The following is a 20,304-nucleotide window of genomic DNA, read 5'->3' on the forward strand; positions in this document are numbered from 1 at the left end:
TGAAATATCTTGTTATGGTAAAAAGACGCTCCAACATTTCTCCGATGAAAATAGGGACTACTTCTTCTTCTTCTTCTTCTTCTTCTTCTTCTTCTTCTTCTTCTTCTTCCCACCCCACCCACCTGACTGGCTTGCCCAGTCAGCTTCCAACATATATAAAAACATAATAAAACATCCTGGGCTGCCGTCAGATGTCTTCTAAAGGTTGTAAAGGTCAAGATCAAGGTACCCCTGACCATTAGGTCCAGTCGTGACTGACTCTGGGGTTGCGGCGCTCATCTCGCTTTATTGGCTGAGGGAGCCTGCGTACAGCTTTTGGGTCATGTGGCCAGCAGGACTAAGCCGCTTCTGGTGAACCAGAGCAGCGCACGGAAACGCCGTTTACCTTCCCGCCTATTTATCTACTTGTACTTTGACGTGCTTTCGAACTGCTAGCTGGGCAGGATTGAAAGGTTGTAGCGTCACTTATCTCCTTGGCTCGGGGGTCGCATACCTGCAGACCCTCCAAAATTTCACTGATGGAAATATGGACGTCCTAAGAAAAAGCGGGATATTCTGGGATCAAATCAGAAACTGGGACAGCTTCTGTAAATCCTGGACTGTCCCTGGAAAACACTTGGAGTTTCTGCATTAACAATACTTGTATTGTACTTAAAGCTTTCTAAGTGCTATACAGATATTAAAAGATAAGGCAAACCTTGTCCACAGGCTCACAATGTACCATCCTTCATCAAAAGGTGAAGGACAAAAGGAATATATTTTGAAGATGTGTAAGTTGCAAAATAATATTTTTTTTTAGTAAAATCACAATTATTAGTAAGAAAAACAATCATCCAATGAATATATATTCAAGTACAGTCTTTTTTTAAAAAAGGAAGAAAGCAGGATTGCTCCCTTTTCACATCAGCAGAGTGAAGGCAGAGTGATCCTGCTGAGTTTGGGCGCCAGCTCAGTACTAAGCAGAATGGTTCCCTCTGATCAGGAAAGGGGGTGAGACTTCTTTGCACCGGGTTCAGGAGAGCAATTGGATGCACCAGGGATCACTGGGGCACACCTGGAACTCAGTGCTGAAAAGGGAGGAGCGAGAAACTCCTTCTCTCAGAGTCCGATCTTGCTGGAAGGGGAGAGAAAAGGAGGGCTCCCAGTAGTTCAGAACTTAGAGGGGACCTCAGCAGCCCAGGGAGGCCAGACAAGCACAACCAACGGCCAGGTCTCTCTCCCTGCACAGATCTTCTGCAGCCCCTCCCTTCATGCTAAATACTGAAGACTAACATTCATGAGGCTGAACACTTCTGGTCCTTGCTTGACAAGAGAAAAGCTCAGGGACAATTAAAAATTAAATAAAACCAAGCAAATAAAACAGAACACTATACAGGAAGTGCAAAACAACAACTAAAGTCTTTTTTAAAAAAGGTTACAGTTACAGTCCCATGTCCTAAACAAAAGTTCTGTTTCTAAGCAAAGTGTGTGCATGTGCACTCCTAGATTTTTGCAAGGCTTTTCTGTCTTTAATATTCATTCATGATGTACTTATAAATGTAGGTCAAAAGCCTTTGCCAGCTATTTGGTTGGAGTCGAATACTGCCTACTGCCCCCTTTTCAAGAAAAAAATCTTCTCAGTACCCCCTGGAAATCTCCCTTCTTTAAGCAAACAAACAGTCCGATCCGCCCCAAGGGAGGGGCCAGTGCCACAGCCCCCCTGCCCTCGGCCAAAGAGGCAGGCAAGCTACAAAAAGGGTTTCCTCAAGCCTGGGAAAACCCCTCACCTCCGGGGGGGGGGCGCTGTCCCTGTCCCACAATGGCGCCCAACCAGATGGTAAGAATCATTACACAACAGATGAAACATGTACAGTTTTCAATAATGTTCTTCTCTTCTTTCTTTATGCTTCCCCCATCCCTTTATTTTTATTCAATGCCCCCCCCAATTGCACCCTAGCCTAGACTGCTACCGCCCCCCCAGGATCATTCCAACGCCCCCAGGGGGCAGCATCGCCCACTTTGGGAAACACTGTCCAACCCCCTTTCTCTCTCTGACCAAAGGAGGAATGAGAATCCCATCTGTGTTTGATGCCTGGCTGGCTTAGATTCCTCCACCTTCTGCCTGTATTCCATTTGCAAATTCCACATTCTTAGTATTAATGTTATCAATGACCCCATAACAGCACATTTACCTGGAGACTGATAAACCTTCCTTGCCGTGTTATGTTAACGCTGTGTGGTTGTCCATTTGACACGTTCCTGTGATCTACATTAATATTATACGGCTCTTTAGTGCTTCCAAGGTTGTATCGAATTTGCAAGTTTCCTACAGAAAAGAACATTCAACTATTCAGTTATTGTTATCTGTTTTCTAGAACTTTTTCTATAAAAATTGCAACTTTTTAGTTTTTACATCCTGTCATTGTGATGTGGGGGTTATGTTCTGAGGCACAACACATGTCGGTGAAATCACGTATAATTGAAACCCACTGAAAAACCCTGCAAATACCCCATTCCACCCTGCCCCACCCCCATTCTGCCCTTTTAGTGACATTTCAGCGACCTCTTTATGATGTTTCTGGGTCCAGGGCAATGTGCGATTGTAATGATTTGAGGTCCGAAGGCCATTTCACACATTCCACAGAAGCAAGCTCAGGTTTGCCACAGCACTGTCCTCAGCCATGGTTTCCCGGGGGTTTGTTCCCGTGTGACATGCTTCAAAGCAGAACTTGCACACGGTACAAGGAGTAGGTAAGACGATGGGGCCAACATCTCAACAACAAAGCAGCTACAACTCTCTGCTATCCCCAAACTGGCAAGGATTATGACTGCAATAGTACAGAACTCACAATCTGAGTCTTTAAAGCAAAGTGTGTTCTAGGGAGAAGAAAGACTGGGATCCATATTGGGCAGGCTGGCTGAAGTCTGGCTGGGTGAGATGCCTTGGACTCCATGGTTGCACAGCTGTGCAGGTCAAGCCCCTCTTGAGATGAAGATGCTGCAAGGTCTGGACTCCCCCCATGCAGACTGGCACACCCTGTTTCTTAAAGCTACGACAGTCTCAGTTTTGTCTCAATTCTCCAAAGGGACACTGTCACCCTGGGTGAGTGCCTGGAACCCCATGGGTTTTTGCTGCCGCTCAGCAGAGAGAGAAGCAAGCACCCAACTTTTGTAACAGTATAATGAACACATAAGGAGAGGAATTTTCACATAAGGAGAGCAAATCATAGAATCATAGAATCATAGAGTTGGAAGAGACCACAAGGGCCATCGAGTCCAACCCCCTGCCAAGCAGGAAACACCATCAGAGCACTCCTGACATATGGTTGTCAAGCCTCAGCTTAAAGACCTCCAAAGTAGGAGACTCCACCACACTCCTTGGCAGCAAATTCCACTGTCGAACAGCTCTTACTGTCAGGAAGTTCTTCCTAATGTTTAGGTGGAATCTTCTTTCTTGTAGTTTAGATCCATTGCTCCGTGTCCGCTTCTCCGGAGCAGCAGAAAACAACCTTTCGGTAAGACAAAGCACTTACCGGAGGGATTGACCAGCACAGCCATGTAGTCCTGGGAGTAAGAGCTGACATACAGGAGGATACAGGGGGCTTTGTTAGTGCTGAAGCTGAAGCTCAGCTCTTCTTTCTTCAGGCTCTGGTCTGACACAACGTTCTCTGTTTCCTTTGAGCTCAAGAGAGTTCTGCTACCTAAGTCCTTCACGTTATTCCCCACAGATGAAAAATTATACCGGAGCCACATTCCCTCTTCGAAAAAAGCGCCCACGTCTGGAGAAGGGGAAAGAGAAAAAGGAAGTTACAGTACTATGACATATTTGGATGGACACACACTATAATTATCGTAATCTTATCATCAGCTCATCTCTCAATTTACTAGAACAATGGGCCAGCCTGGACAGATGTGATGGATGGGCAGGCAAATGCCCAGTAAAGAAACTGCTGGGAATGGGGCAACACCTGGAAACGATTTTAATGAAGCAATTTCACAAGACTTTGTTAAATCTAACACTAGCAAGTATTGCACTTTGTTGCTTTCCCCAAAAATGAATTAATGTGTTTAGAAGTGTCCCTGGTGCAATCACATAAAACAACAGTCCATCCTTTCTTTTCAGAGCTCTCTGTGATAGATTTATAGCTGCCATTCCACCATAAATCTCCTCCAAAATACTAACATGAAAAGCAATTCCATTTTACACCTTCCTTTTTTGTTAGATCCAATTTCATCCCTTTTGCTTGATAATGAAAATCTCAAACTTACATGCGGACACTACCAACCGTGAGCCACACTACTTTGGGTTTGACCCACTTTATGGTTCAACAGCATTTTGCCCACAAAATGGCGCTTCTAAGGGCATGACTGGCATGCAGATGACTGCTTCCATCCACAGATGTTTCCAGTGCTTTTTCAGAGGCCATGATAGAAGACTCCAGGGTTGTGTGAAGAGGTCTTAGGCAACTGCTTGAAATGAGTAAGGGCATCAATAAAAAAGTTTGGGTTCATGTGTTGGAGTGAGGTATTCCCTGGGGCTATCAATCTGTGGTGGGTATTTCTGTAATCAAATGTCTACCTTTTAACCAGTTAATCAATTAATCATCAAAACCTTTTAAAGTGTGGGGGACTTGTAGGTTTCAAAAATCTCGGCCTGCAGCTGTCGCCCCTAAAGCTGCACAGCCCCCCAGGGTCTTTCCGAATGTGTAGATTGGCTCTGAGTGTCATGATGACCCCAAAGTCCAGCCGCGATCCAGACACACACGCAGCGCACCCTCCTGACTTACCTGCGGGATCTGCTTTACCAGGGCAGACCACGTGGACTGCCCTCAAGAAAAGTCATTCCTATCACTTGATGCACTTCCAAGTCTTTTCCTGGCTAATTTTATAACTTCCTTTCTCTCCTATTCAATTTAGTTCTTTATCCCATCTCATTATAAACCTCCAGTTCTTGTTGTTGGGCAGTGAAAGGAGATGCTGCTGATGCACTTCTTCCTGTTATATCCGTGTGAATTAAGACACTTTTTTCAATGGTTTTGGGAGTTTTATAAATAGTGATGATGGTTTTGGATAGCGATGCTGGACATTAATTAAGCAGCCTATATCTTAGCACAAGGTGCAAATTTATCACAAAATGTAGACTTTTCCAGCATTTGTAAGCAACTCTTACGTTTCCATATATTTTCATTGCAATTTTGGGACATACAAAAATGGCAAAATTATACTCCTATCCATCTAGAAGTGAGGCAAAGGAGTCTTGCAACAGGGTCCTATTTGGATTAGGATGAATTTTGATGATAGACATCTGGTCTTTTCTTTTTCTGCTCCTAAGAGCCCCGCTGGATGCGACCAAAGGCCTATCTAGTCACAGTGGCCAAGCAGGTTCCCGTGGGAAACCTCCAAGCTGGACCAGGAGAAGCAGCAGCAGCAGCAGCAGCAACACTTTTCTGCTCAGGAGTTGCTAAGGATGGCTGCAATCCTAACCCCACAAGACTTACTTCTGAGTAAGACACAGCTAGGATTGTGCTGAAACACAATTTATAGCTCCCCTTTCTGCCAAGGCCATCATAACTGAGATGCCCAGAGCACAGTGGAGCCCAAAGAGTCAGCGAGAGCATGAAAGCTGTGAGGAGGGGAGCTCTGCAAAAGCTATTGCAGTCAAACGCTTTCCCCTGCTCTTTGGCCCAGTGGCCGAATCCTCTCTCGTCTCTTATGTGAAGATGGAGGGGGATATCTTCCTCACCTCAGAGAGTCCGTTCCTATATAAAAACAAGCCCATTAATTTCAGGATATGTCCCCCAGCCCCTCTGCTTAGGCAGCAAGCTAATAAGAATGCCAAAATGAATACAAACTGGTTCAGCCCTCAGAAATGCCATTAAGTGCTGCTGGGCGGCTTCCACAGAGAAAGGGAAACATACGTAAACTAAGGGCAAAATGAGGTCAGCAAAGCAATCTCTGGGACTGCAGACTCATTTCAGCCGCTCCTCATAACAATTTCTCAGATCAGTGAAAGAACAATTGCAGCTGATTACACCCCCTCCCCACCCAAAAAAGCTCCTAATAGAAAGAAATGTCAAACTCCATTTTGACAGCTATGTCCTTGGCCAGCTGCTGCAAATCTCCGGCACCTGAAGTGTCACTCATACGCGAGATCGGGCCCTCCAAAGACGGGAAGCGGTGCAATTTCACAGCAGCCATCAATCAGGAATTCCAAGCATGAATTTCATCAATAAAAATATTCCCATAGTGTGTGGCCCACGCTCACCCTGAGAAGTGCTTGCTAGTTATAAACCAATCTAGGCTGGTCCTCAGTCCCAGCAGCATTTATTTGCTTAGATTCTTTTGTATCATTCCTATTTACCGGTCCTGTAAATGCATTGAAATCGAAAGTCACTGTTGTGTAAGATAAAGAAGGATCGATTTTCACTACTGGAATATGTGCAGTTTCTTGTCTCCCAGCCAGTCTGAACGAGGCTCTGTGCATGTAAAGCAATGCTCTTGCCTATGGCACCCACAAGGCACACGTCTTCCTCCTTGGAGCCCAAAAGAGGCCTGCATTTCAGACATCAGAGTTAGCAAACGCCTGTGACGTCCATAGGCCCAAACCATGGAGTAACCTCCTGGGTTTTCAGTGAGTTAATGAATGTGCCCTTGGGCCAATACATGCTGGACTTCAGGTATTGACCCCTATGCAAATATGACACACAATGTGTGCTGGTGTCTGGATGGTCTGGAGGTGGGAAAGACTGCCTGGGCAGGCATGTTCCTGCTCCTCCCCCGAGGGTGACCACTTATGCACCCCTCAAAAATAGGAGTGCTTTGCCAAAAGAGAGGACAACGACATGCACAACATTTGCACACCCTAATTAATATGTATAGATTCAAATTTAGAAACAATTGCTATAGTTTAAAGAAATCTCATGTAGCTCGCCATAGTGGGGAAGACTCTGACCAGGTGACCTGTGTCTGCTGCCCAGGTGGGGACTATTGCTGGACAATTTCAAGAGCCCTGCTCCCCCTTCTTGGACTTCCTTATTTTTAAACTGAACTGGACTGGACTGGACAGGACAGTGCTTAAAACAGAGGATGGTCCTCTCTAAATTTAGGACACATGACTGCCCTGTCTCAAGTCTGGTCTGAAGGGGCCCCTAGTTTGCTTTGCAAATCAGATCTCAGCACTTTTGCTTTCTATGTTCTAGTCCACTCAGAGTCGTCTCCAAGATGTGCCACAGGGTCCCTTAGGAAGCAGGTGCTCCAACATTTCCCTGTGAGTGAGAAGAACTTTTGGGAGTCTGCTCCTCTCCGTTTTCTTAAATTATCCACAAATTATTGCTCTCCCTTCTTTAGGGTTCTCTGAAAGTGCCTCTCTACAGTTTGACCTCGCTAAAAGGCCCCACTTCTAAAACTAATTTTTAGATTGGAGCAATCAGTTTTGACAAATTGAATCTGAGAAAGTCATTTTTGTCCAGCCTGCTGTACTTATTTTGGGCATCAAACCATGCAATTAACTCAGATCTTTGGAAACACAATATCAGCATATTTCTCACTTTTACACAGAGTAGAAAAACTACACTATAAGGGAGTGTAGCAGCTGCTATTCTATCCCCCGAAGGGCTGGGAGAGGAAGAGAGAGGGCGGGGATTGCTCTGTACTATTTTGCGTCTAGTCAAGGTTACCAATCTCTCAGTTTTATAAATAAATGTATGTAATGTGGCAGAAAGACATAAATGGGGATGTGCTAATAATGAGAAGTCACATTGCAGCCCAATGAGCGAATACAATTGTTTAGACCTAAAACATTATTCCTCATGCACATGCAGAAATAGTATTGGAGAGACTATGGAGGAGCGCATGAGGACACAGCATTAGAAGATAAGGACCGAATTAGTATAATACACTTTACCCTTTACAGTATTAGGCTAATCATGCATGTGATCCTTCCTCCTCTCTTTCTTTCTTTTCTCTCTCATTTTCTTTTCTTTTTATTTGTCAGCTAGACCTCTGCTATGAGCTTCTGACTAGACTAGGCAGGGAGATGAGAAGGAATGGAGGGGAGCTTCCCTGCATTATTTTACTGAGAAAAAAGAAAATGTCTTAACAACTTGGTTGTTACTGCAATTATTTACCATCCCTTAGAGTCGAATAATGCCTACTGTCGAAGACACATCAATAGTCCCACAACTGAAGGTGCATTCTCACAGCGCCCCGAGAGCAGCACCCTGCCCTCCTCTGCCTCCCACTCCCACCTCCGCCCTCTTCTCCTGCCTCCTCTGCTGCTCACTTGATGCCCCCCACATCTCCCCGCAAGTTCTTGATTCTCCCCTAGCACTGCTGGAAGGTATAGATGAATCCAGGGGCACCACTGGAGGGGGGCTGAGCTCTCTGGGGGGGCCTTGCATCATTAACTGGCTCAATATTCAGGGGGCCAAGCGCAGAGTCACGGCTTTCATGGCTGGCTGCTGGGCGCAAGATCGACAGGAGCTGCAGGAGGGAGGAGGAGCCAGCTCTCGGGATGCTCAGCATGTGCGTGTGACATCACACACACGCGGGACACCCCCCCATCTGTCATGTAAGTTGGCGCATATGTATGAATCCAGACATCTGGAGAAACCTGCTCTACGCCCCTTCCGGCTTGTACACATTCAGCTGGCTCCAGTCTGTGTTGGGGAGGTATTTTTTTGTCTAACAAACTATGATCCACAATGTCTATGTGCTAAACTCGGAAATGGTGCCATGATCCTATGTAAAATGTTACCTTTTTTGCAGTATGGACCGTCGTATGCTGTCCCAGAGCAATCACAGGAGTAGCCATGGTATTTTTCAACACATTTGCCACCATTCTTGCAGTACATCCCAAAGCTGGTGCAATGGCCTGAGCACCCAGGTTTCACACCAGGGGTGACTTTGGCTCTCTCTTCTAAATCCAGAGTCAAGCCGTTCATTCTTAAAGAGCGAATGCAGCCCAGAAACCCCTTCTGTCCTCCTGCAGCACCTGGGCAAGAATGGAAAATGCTCAGTCGAAAGATGCTCCTTCTAGATGGCGAATAACCGCTTTCACATATTGCACAGGAGGGTCAAAAAGAGAAGAGCCGGGGATTGTTTCCACAGGTTCCCCCCCCCTCCATGGGCAGACCTCTGAGGAGAGAGGTGTGTGGAGGGACTGGCGACTCTACCAGAAGGCCTTGCCTGGAAACTGGGTTGGGGGAGTGGGGTTGGGGGTAAGGGAAACTAGGTCTGGCCCCCTTACATTCATTCACAAGGAGCCCTTCTGTGAAACTGGTTGTAAGCATGGGAAGGCACACTGACTCCCAGCACTGACAGCTTCCTAAGCAAGTGGATGCCCAGTATGAGTTACAACTATCTCCTGAACCAGTCAACATTACGATCAATTGCTCTTTACTGCTAATCATTCTGAAGGTAGGAGACATGCAATTAAGATAAGTGCCATTCTTGTGCAATTGAATTTAGAGTCCAGCCCTAACAGAGACTTAGCCAAACCAATTTCAAGCTTCCTGTGATAGGAGTGGCACTGTTTTTTTTACCCCCAGTTATATGGCTCTAGTAATGCAAATACAGTGGTACCTCAGGTTAAGTACTTAATTCGTTCCGGAGGTCCGTACTTAACCTGAAATTGTTCTTAACCTGAAGCACCACTTTAGCTAATGGGGCCTCCTGCTGCTGTCACGCCGCCGGAGCACGATTTCTGTTCTCATCCTGAAGCAAAGTTCTTAACCTGAAGCACTATTTCTGGGTTAGCGGAGTCTGTAACCTGAAGCGTATGTAACCTGAAGTACCACTGTAGTCCTGAGCTCAGGCTGCTACTGTCAACGGTTATTAAAGTGTTTTGGTAATATTAAACCTTCAAACCTTTATTGAAGAAAATGGATAAAATGTAAAAAAGAAACAATTTTCAGACAATAAAAGAAGATGCAAATACAAGTTACAGCTCTAATATGAGGAAACAGGGAGTTCGGTTTCCCCACTGACTTTCAAAATGCTCCAGCTCCACAGCTTTGCAGGCCAAGATAGACCTAGAGGCCCTAAGAGCCTTTCTTTTGTTAAGTGGGAACAAAGCAGGCACCATCTTTGAACACCTGGAAATTAGGCCAAGTAAATCAATTTGGCTCAATAAATCAATTAAAGATAAATTTAAAACACTCATTTACCAACATTACCAACTAATTCCACAAATTCCAGTCTAATACCTTAACCAGCCCTTCCTTATTTTCCTGCTTCCTATAAGCAACTGCCACTGCCCCCCCCCAGCCTCTTCGTCCATTCAGTGCACCCATTTACCAGGCGACCCCCTTCATTCTCGGCACCCCAGAGTTCTGGATGCAGCACCAGCGCAGACCGGAGGGGGTGTGTGTGTGTGTGTGTGTGTGTGTGTGTGTGTGTTGCCATTGCCCATAAAAATGCAATCCCTCTCATCAGGACTACAGTCCAATCTGGGACTGGATTCGAAGGTTTCTTTCCGGAGTTGAAGCTGAGAGACAGAACTAAATGCTGCTGATGTTCAGCCCATCCCACCACTCAGTGGGCTGATGGAGGTGGTCTTGGAGATGATGCTGGAGAGCCAAGGCGTCTGACCTCTGTGGCAACATCAAGTGGCTGTCTCACAACATCAAGGCCCCAAGGCATGTGGTGGAAAACACTGGTCTTTGGCTTTTTAAAAAAGAACGTAAGATGTTATTAAGACTTTTCATAGTAGATTACCAAAAAAAGCAAATTAATCTAAACAGTCCTTTGGCAGCTCAGCACCCAGAGCAGCCACTTACCAACATAGAGCTGGCTGTAGAGCTCCAGGCGGGTGTGTCCTTCCGTGGGGGCCTTCCGGGTCTCTCTGGGGAGCTGGTCCACCTGCAGGCTGGCCTCCTTGACATTCCGCTCCGCAGTGACCCAGTGCCACTGGTCATCATTGAGTGGACTAGGCGACCTGACATGGATCTCCACGGGGCCATTGCCAACATCAAACGAAAAGGAGACATCTGTGGCAGCTGATGAGAAAACGATAATGGTGTTTGGTTTTGGGATTTTTTGGGGGGGCGGGGGGAAGAAATTCTGCTTTACATGAATGCTATTGAAACCAACATGGAAACTACACTTTACAATTAACTGTTATATTTAAGTTGCAATAGAGATTTAATTCTCAATTAGAACAAAGAAAATACCTTTTAAAGACCATGGAGTGGTCTTATAAATCAGAAGGGGGACCTTTGGGCCCTTCAGAGGGGGCTGAACTGCCTCATGAATATGCCCTAGCAAGCATGGCCAATGGCTAGAGAGGATGGGAGAGCCAAAGGGTCTCCTAGATGCAAGCTACATTCAAAGACAGAGAGAACAAAGTAATGAAGGAGGAAGATGTAACCTTGTGCGAGAAAGCAATGTGCAATGAAGATCTGTAAAACCAAAATAGGTTTAAAGGTCAAGATAGGGGTGGAAAAATGCTATAAATAAGTCAGAGATTAAAAAAACGCTACAAACAAATCAGAGATTAAACAAAAGGGAGGGGAAAGCTATGGAAAATCACTTAGAATTTATTTGCTCTCTGGTGCCATCTGGTGTTACGTGTTTATAACGCATACAAAACACTATTTCTTGACTAATGTAGCAGAGTCCTAGGTGTTTGCATAAATTAGCATCCAGCTAGGTATTGTTATCATTGCATATTTATTTTTTACCCTGGCTTTCCGTTTACAGATAAAATTGGAACAGCTAAGAACACAGAGGTGGAATCATTAAAACCAATTAAACATTTATAGATATAAAATTATATATAAATATAAAAGATTTAACAGTCATGCCAGATGAACCTCATTTCTTTTTTTGATGGACTTCCAAGTTTGGTGGATTGGGGGATGCTGTGGACATAGTGTATCTTGATTTCAGTAAGGCTTTTGACAAAGTCCACCGTGATATTCTTGCGAAGAAGCTGTGGGTTGAACGAGGTAACTGTTAGGTGGATTTGTAGCTGCTTGACTGACCGAACCCAAAGAGTACTTGTTAATGGTTCCTCATGGAAAACGTGATAAGTGAGGTGCCACAGAGTTGCTGTTCAACATCCTTATAAACGACTTGCATGAAGGAATTGAGGGGATGCTCATCCAATTTGCAGATGACACCATACTGAGAGGGGTAGCTAATGCCACAGAATATGGATTCAGGATTGAAGATGACCTTAACGGATTGGAGAACTGGGCCCAAACCAACAAAATGAATTTCAGCAGGGAAAAATGTCAGGTTCTGCACTTAAGCAGGGAAACCAGATGCACAAATATAAGATGAGGGACACCTGTGAAAGAGATCTAGGGGGTCTTGGTGGACCACAAGCTTTACATGAGCCAACAATGTGATGCAGCAGCAAAAAAGGCTAATGCTCTTCTAGGCTGCATCAATAGAAGCATAGTGCCCAGATCCAGATCAAGGGAAGTCATAGTCCCACTCTATTCTGTCTTAGTCAGACCACACTTGGAATACTGTGTCCAGTTCTGAGCACCATAGTTTTATAAGGATGTTCACAAGCTGGAACGTGTGCTGAGAATGGCAACCAAGATTGTCAAAGGTCACCTACCATCAATACATAGGAATTGTTCTGTGCATTGTACCTTCCACAGCCACCTTAGTGTATTCTGAGGTCTACAACTGCTGTCCTGGCTCCTTAGCGTCCAAAGTGAGAGCATGGAATCGATTTTGCAGCTCCAGTGACACAGCATGTCTCCTGACAGTCCTGCTTCTGTGTGTCACATTCCTCCAGGGGTTTGTCTCCTGCAATGGGTGATATTCCTTCTCTCTAGAAGCTCCTCCCACATCTCTGTCCCAGGATAGACCACTCTGCTCTAGCAAAAAAACCCCTCATTTCCCCCAGTGGCTTGAAACATGGATAGGCAGGCCTCATGTTGCTGTGCCTTCTCCTCCAGCAAAGCAACCAGCCCTGTTCACAAGCTCCCAGAGGCTGCAATCAGCCACACCGAGCTTGTTCTCACAAAAGAGTCACCTGCTCCCTATAACTAGCCCTGTCAGCAATCTGGCTGAAGCTCTTGGAGCCTAGGGTTGCCATACACCCGGGATTTCCCGGGCACAGCCAAGCTTTTAAAAAAGCTCAAGTTGAAGTTTCTGAGCACTTTTGAAAGGCAGCCCCAAGTAGAGTGCATCACAGTAATCCAAACCATGTATCTTTAATTAGTTATTCAGCAATTAAAGGTGTGGGGAAGTGCAAATCTTACTGGCAGGGTCGGCAGCAGACAGGAAGGGGGCTGATTTCTTTACTCTCTCACCACAATTGCAAGGCTAGGAGGCTCAGAAAAGAGGCCACCATTGGCAGGGATGAGAACTTTTTCTAAGGCTCCTCTAGCTATGCAATCTCTCTCTGAGTGAGCTGTGGAGGGGGGGTGGTTGGTGAGTGAGTGTGCAGGGAGAGATGCCCCCTCTGTCCCCCCCTTCATGAAATATTGTAAAAAGAAAAGAAAGGTTGGGAGCTTCCAATTTCTCCTTTTAGACTCAGCTTATATAGGCAAGTTGTGGGAGAAAAGGCACCCCGATCGGCTGCTGCTGATGCCAAAAATGAGCAGTAGAGAAAATAACTGAAAACAGGAGAGCAGTGGGGATTTGGAAATCAAAAGAGACAGAAAACAACAACTAAAAATTAATGTCTTATTCCAAGTACTGATTTCAAGTTCATGTCGGATGCCCTTTCCTTCCCATGTTATTAACTGCTTCATTCCCTGTGAAGGGCTCCATAGCAGAGCAGCTGCAGCAGCAGTCACATTGTGCACACTGCAAAAGCCAGCTTGTCGAAATATGGCCTAAGAAGCCATGAGTACTGAGCATTCAACACTTTTGCAATGCAATTCCATCCATGTCTCTTCAGAATAGAGCTTTCTCCCATTTATAGGTCTGCAGCCTCAGCAACCAGGCTGTGTTGGATTCCCACTGTTCAGTGGCTGCAAAGATCAAATAAAACTTGCTTTTCTATTTCACATAAAATATCCTGTCCAGTTCCACTCACTGGTTGGGCTCACATTTAGTCAGGCCCTGTTCTACTCTCCTGTTGGCTCCAGAGAGTGAGCAATCATATTTTCTTCATATCTTTAATATCTAATGTATATGTTGGGTTCTTACAAACAGTATATGAATATGCAGCAAGGGACTCAAGAATGATGCTCAAGAGAAAAGGCTGTCCACAGAAAAACATGTGTGCATTATTACAATATTCTAGAGGCTTTATCGAATGCTTTCCAGAGGCCTATCAAATCTGATCATATAAAACGTGAATCTCCATTGTGTGGGATATATTGCTTCTCGTGTTATTATTCTCCAAGGCAGAGAATTGTAAACTTATTTTTATAAATACCAGTGGTGTTATCAACTCTTTACTATTGATTTTCTCTTAGAGCAAACTCTTTATTGCCTCTGGAAAGTTTTATGAATGTTATTTGCTCTGAACTAACACAACCTCTGTTTAACCTTTCCATGAAACTATAAAAAGCAGATGTGTGTGAGTGAGTGAGTGTCAGGGAACTGCCATCGCAGTCAGGAGTGGAGGAAGGGCTCCCGAGCGATGCCGGAGAAGGTCCCAGCAGGAAAGGAGGGGACTCAGTGACCGGGGAAGGAAATCAGCATTACACCAGGGAGAAAGGCGGGTGGAGGCGGGCTTCGGAGGGATGGCTCCAGGACTCATCACCAGAGACCAGCGGGGAGAGCATTGGTCCTCCACTGCCCACACCCACCCTGCGCAGAAGACTTCCGCGCAGGGAGGCTAGGCGGAGACTATCCGTCAAGGAACTTTTATGTTGGAAGAAGTTCAGGAAACGCCCACTGACGGATTCTGCCAGTGACTGAGACAGACGCGGAATCAGGACTGTCCAGCCAGGGAAAGGTTTTTCCAGGCAGGCAAACCTCACCGAGAGTGGCGGCAACGTACGCATGAGCAACCCCTAATTCCCATTACAGTGAGTATTCATACTGATATTCAAGAAAGTGTGTTTACACAAAGAAATATTTATTGCATCTACCAACTAAATGATCAGCTGCTGGATTAGGCAATAAAAAAATTGGAAAGTCAGTTGGGAAAGCTACGCAACTTAGATCTTACCCAAAAGAGGCATTCCATTCACATTCATCTCTATAGGGAATGTTAGCCAGGGATGTATTCTCTCTTTTTTAAAAAATGATATTTATTAGAAGTTTAATAGTTACAGAAAAAAGAAAAAAGAAACAATAAAAAGTTAAACAAAACAAAACAATACCTTACATCAGAAATAAAAAGAAAAACAAAAAACAATACAGCAAAACAACAAGAAAAACAAAAACATTTAAAAACACATCCGATATTTCCGTATCTTTACCTTTCATTTACTTGTTTCATCGACCTCCTCACACCTCCCTTTTTTGTATTCTAGTTCAATTAGCTATTTCAGCAAATCCTTTCCATCTTTCTCAATTTTTTTCCTATAATTTATCTTAACACAATCTAACCTTAAATTTTCCACTTTGGCCCATTAACAATCTGTTTTTACTTAATTCTTTATAACATTTCTGCTAAAGCCATATAGCTTCATTCCAGCATCCTTCTAACATTCATTAATTTTGCAATATTTCTGTAAATATACTTTAAATTTTTTCCAATCTTCTTCCACCGACTCTTCTCCCTGGTCTCGGATTCTGCCAGTCATTTCCACCAATTCCATGTAGTCCATCAGCTTCATCTGCCATTCTTCCCGGGTGGGTAGATCTTGTGTCTTCCAGTGCTTTGCCAGGGATGTATTCTCTGAGCTCTCATGAACCACAGTATTCTCCAAGCAGGGATTGAGGGTGGCGGGGACTGGGGAGTACGTAGCCCTTGAGAACTCCAACTCCCATCAGCCCCAGCAAGCATGGTCACTGGTCAGGGGTGAGAAGAGTTGCAGTCCAAGCACACCTAGAGGGCCACAGGTTTAGGTTCTCGAAATTGTACTTTCCTATCAAAAATTGTACTTTCCTATCAAAAATGGTGTGAAACAGGGCTGTGTTCTTGCCCCAACCCTCTTTGGCACATTCTTCTCCCTGTTGCTCTCATATGCCTCCATCTCGACTGAAGATGGCATGTACATCCATACAAGGAGCAACAGGGGTCTGTTCAACCTGACACGTCTCCACGCCAAGACTTCTCTGACAGATGTCATTTGCAGATGACACAGCTGGGACTGCACACTCCAAGGAAGCTCTACAGAGACTCATCAACTGTTTTACCCAAGCCTGCAGGAGGTTTGGCCTCACCACCAGCCTGATGATGACCAACGTCTGGAGTCAGAACATTGTGAGCCCTCCATGCATCAGCAACGGTGACCACACACTTGTGGTGGTTTGTCTCCCTGGGATCCACCATAACCAGCAACCTCTCTATCAGTGCTGAGCTGGACAAGCGTTTTGACCAGGCAGCTATGGCAATGGCTTGCTTCTCCAAAAGGATCTGGAGAATGTGATGTCCAATACCAAGATGAAGGTCTACCAGCCTTGCATGTTGAGCATGCTGCTTTATGGAAGTGAGTCGTGGGCAACTTCCAACAGTTGGGAGCGACACCTCAATGCCTTCCACATTGCGATCTACTGGTAGATCCCTGGTAGGTTTTGGTAGATTACGGTCGATCACTGTGTCCCTTTCCTTAGTGTTGGTAAAATAGAATCCAGCCCCAGCTCCTCGCCCCGCCCTCCATTGTTGCACAATCTGCAGAGCGGAAGACAGAGTTTACTCAGTGAGGCCGTTTGTTTCCCCAGCGATCTGTAGCAGGTAGATCGCTGCCAATTATTAATTTTGTGAGTAGATCACAGTCTCTTGGGAGTTGGCCACCCCTGCCCTAAACCATATTCAGAAAGCAAACGCTGCCCATTGCTGGTTTAGCAACATAGTGCTCTCCTAGAAATATGGGCAAAAGTAGTGCAGGGGAAAGTTGCATTGAGGATTTGGTGCAATGGAGTTGTGTTGTTATGTGACTATGTTCCCAGTTACCACTAGACCCTGAGATTGGTTGCTTGGACCAGCAGGGATTAATATGAGGATTATCATAGTCTCCAGACAGTTTACAGATATCACCCCCACCCCCCTTTAGCAGGAGTTTGAGAGAAATGCCAGTGGTGTTCTAGCCACTGACATTATGTTATGACAACAGTTACAGAGGCATCTAGGGGCAAGTAGGAAACTGACTAAAAATGGGGGGGGGGCCCTAACTTAGGCTGCAACACACCCAAACAAGGGAGGCCTCCCCAACCCACATCAGGCTTGCTTTCTAGTTCTGAAATTTAGTTTGCCCCAAAACACTGGGGTGTCAGGCAGGAAGTAAGACAGCATGTTGGAGCCAGGTTCAACCTTCCACTGAGTCATGAAGTGTACAGTTATTGGCCCAAGGGCAGCTCTCATGGGTTGCTGTGTGGATTAAAGAAGGAAAGGGAAACATATATCTCAAGCCCCTCGATGGGATATAAATGTAATTTAAAAAGTGAAGGAATCTGTCAAGATTCATTAGCTGCACTCAAGTTTAAGCACATAACCTTCCATGTTGGACTGTAGCCATTAAATTTAAGACAAAACTCATTTCGGAGCAGATGAGGGACACTCACTCACTTTCTCTTCTGCAACATTGGGTTGAGTCCGTTGCTAGCCCTGTTCAGAGGACCTTCGCTGAAGTTCATGGAAGTGACCAACATGGGACCATTAATTTCAATGCATCTACTATGAAAAGAAGTAGGATTGACAGGCTAGTTTTACAGAAGATGCTAGATGCCCAATGCCTTACCTTTGCCTAACATCCCATTAATACTGTGAAAATACTCACATTTCAGCTCAAGTTTGATGAAGTCTGTATTCCCCAGATTCTCAAGAAACACTCCATCAGCTGCTGATGTTTTGAAGTAGAAAGAAATGTCAGCACTAGTTTCCCCTTGGAAGGTGGAGAAGTGGAGATATGAAGATGGAGTAATGAATGAAGCTGCATTCCAATAATTCTCTGTAGAGACATAAGAAACAAGGAAACATGCATTGGTGTCCCAGCGTTCTTTTTGAGCTATGAGTTACTTCTAGTCAGAAGAAATAAAAAATGGAGCTGAGAAGGGATGGGTTTTAAATTCCAAATAGACTCCGGTACTCTTCATGTGCCTATGTTTCTTTAGAAGTCTACATTTCTTTTTTAAAAATATGGTTTTATTGATTTTCAAGATATAACAATTACGAAAAAGATAAAAATATACAAAAACAAAATCCCAGCTTCTCCCGTCCAGGATTTATTGATCTAGTTGTTTGCCGAAGTCCCATCTGTGGTTTCAGTAGTTGCCATTCTTCAGGGTTATCATTCAGTATTTTATAAAAGGGACGCGGGTGGCGCTGTGGGTAAAACCTCAGCGACTAGGACTTGCCGATCGCATGGTCGGTGGTTCGAATCCCCGCGGCGGGGTGCGATCCCGTCTTTCGGTCCCAGCGCCTGCCAACCTAACAGTTCGAAAGCCATATTTCAACAAAATCATCTACATCATTTGTACCAGTCAATGTATGTAATCTCTTTGTTAATTTTTCTGATACAGCAACAGACCATACATTCTGCTTCTAACGAGAGACACACAGATGTTCCAATCCTTTCCAATTATTTCTTTATAACAAAGATCATATTGCCCTTCTTTAAAAATAGTTAACAATCCCAGGGGCTTTATGCAATTTAAGATTTTAAGTTTAAGCTACAAATCCAAAAGGTGGGTGGGTTTTTTTTAACATATTGCTGAGAATGGGCACAAAACACAACTGAGGCCAAGGTCTTAATACAATTCAGAAAAAGTGATCAGTTATATCACACAGGATAGATGAACAATTCAAGAAGTGCCAAAAACTGCCATTAGATCTCAGACCGTGAGCCAAATGAGCTATCATATAATGTGGCACACTTTCCCCAAACTAGCTCTGATTTGAGTTATGGTACGCAGAACAATCTAGGATGGATTTTCATATGGAAGATAAGGGGCTATTTTATCCTTCTGCCAAGCAACAAATGTCTACTGATTGCAAGCCCAGTTATAAACTTCCGTGATTATGTATTTAGAGTAACTGAAACCCAAAAGTCAGGGTGTTGTTGGCTATGTGAACAATGCAAGCAATTGATATTCCGAGACAGATAAGAATACACATAATCTCATTTATGAAACGAGCTTCCTGCAACAGCTTTGCAAAATCTGACACCTGCTAGTTGCTTTTGGAAATCAATTCAGCTTTTAGAATCATAGAATCATAGAGTTGGAAGAGACCACAAGGGCCATCGAGTCCAACCCCCTGCCAAGCAGGAAACACCATCAGAGCACTCCTGACATATGGTTGTCAAGCCTCTGCTTAAAGACCTCCAAAGAAGGAGACTCCACCACACTCCTTGGCAGCAAATTCCACTCTCGAACAGCTCTTACTGTCAGGGAATGGGATCTGATGGAAGCACTCAGACTTTAGGGTCTCTGATGTTTCTCATCCAATAAATACCATTCTCAGCTCTTCCCAGTGCTTGTTAGGCATATCTAAGGTGGTATTCTAAGTTTCACTCAGAGGAGACCGAGTGAAATTAATGACCAGATCCATTAATGGCAACAGGTCTACTCTGAGTAAAATGACCACCAAAAAGTAACAGTGAAGGAAAAAAGACAATGGATTGCCTTGTTGAAGAAAATGATTGAGGGGCAGAAGACAATGGCTGACATGCACACCTGTTTTTGTGTATGAAAGCACATATTTGGGATGTGCAAAAATATCAGCATGCATTCCTGGTAATTAATTTATAATGCTTTTGTGAAAGATCCAAGGACAAAATACTCATCTGCGTGTTGCATTGTGGATTAGTTGTAGTTTCCGGGTCACCTTCAAAGGTAGCCCCATGTAGAACGCATTGCAGTAGTCCAAGCGGGAGATAACCAGAGCATGCACCACTCTGGCGAGACAGTCTCCGGGCAGGTAGGGTCTCAGTTGGTGTGCCAGATGGAGCTGGTAGACAGCTGCCCTGGACACAGAATTGACCTGCACCTCCATGGACAGCTGTGAGTCCAAAATGACTCCCAGGCTGCACACCTGGTCCTTCAGGGGCACAGTTACCCCATTCAGGACCAAGGAGTCCTCCACACCTGCCTGCCCCCTGTCCCCCAAACCCAGTATTTCTGTCTTGTCAGGATTCAACCTCAATCTGTTAAAAAGCATGGGGGAGAGGACGGAACCCTGAGGCACCCCACAAGCAAGAGCCCAGGGGTCTGAACACTCCCCCCCCCACTTTCTGGACACAGCCCAGGAGGAAGGAGCGGAACCACTGTATAACTATAAGACCCCTAGATATTTTC

General features: G+C 44.9%; 1 protein-coding gene across 1 annotated transcript in view; it reads right to left on the reverse strand.

Annotated features, from left to right (window-relative positions):
- CNTNAP2 (contactin associated protein 2) overlaps nucleotides 1-20,304 on the reverse strand; it is a 1,119,417-nt gene that overhangs the window by 50,870 nt on the left and 1,048,243 nt on the right. The window contains exons 16-20 of the mRNA XM_082192749.1: nucleotides 17,787-17,957; nucleotides 10,758-10,976; nucleotides 8,735-8,971; nucleotides 3,513-3,758; nucleotides 2,172-2,305 (exon numbers count right to left, since the gene is read on the reverse strand). Coding sequence (XP_082048875.1) covers nucleotides 2,172-2,305; nucleotides 3,513-3,758; nucleotides 8,735-8,971; nucleotides 10,758-10,976; nucleotides 17,787-17,957 — 1,007 coding nt within the window. The remainder of the gene's footprint in view (nucleotides 1-2,171; nucleotides 2,306-3,512; nucleotides 3,759-8,734; nucleotides 8,972-10,757; nucleotides 10,977-17,786; nucleotides 17,958-20,304) is intronic.

Source organism: Podarcis vaucheri, assembly GCF_965113315.1.
Source record: "Podarcis vaucheri genome assembly, chromosome: 12".
Classification (NCBI taxonomy): Eukaryota; Metazoa; Chordata; class Lepidosauria; order Squamata; family Lacertidae; genus Podarcis; species Podarcis vaucheri.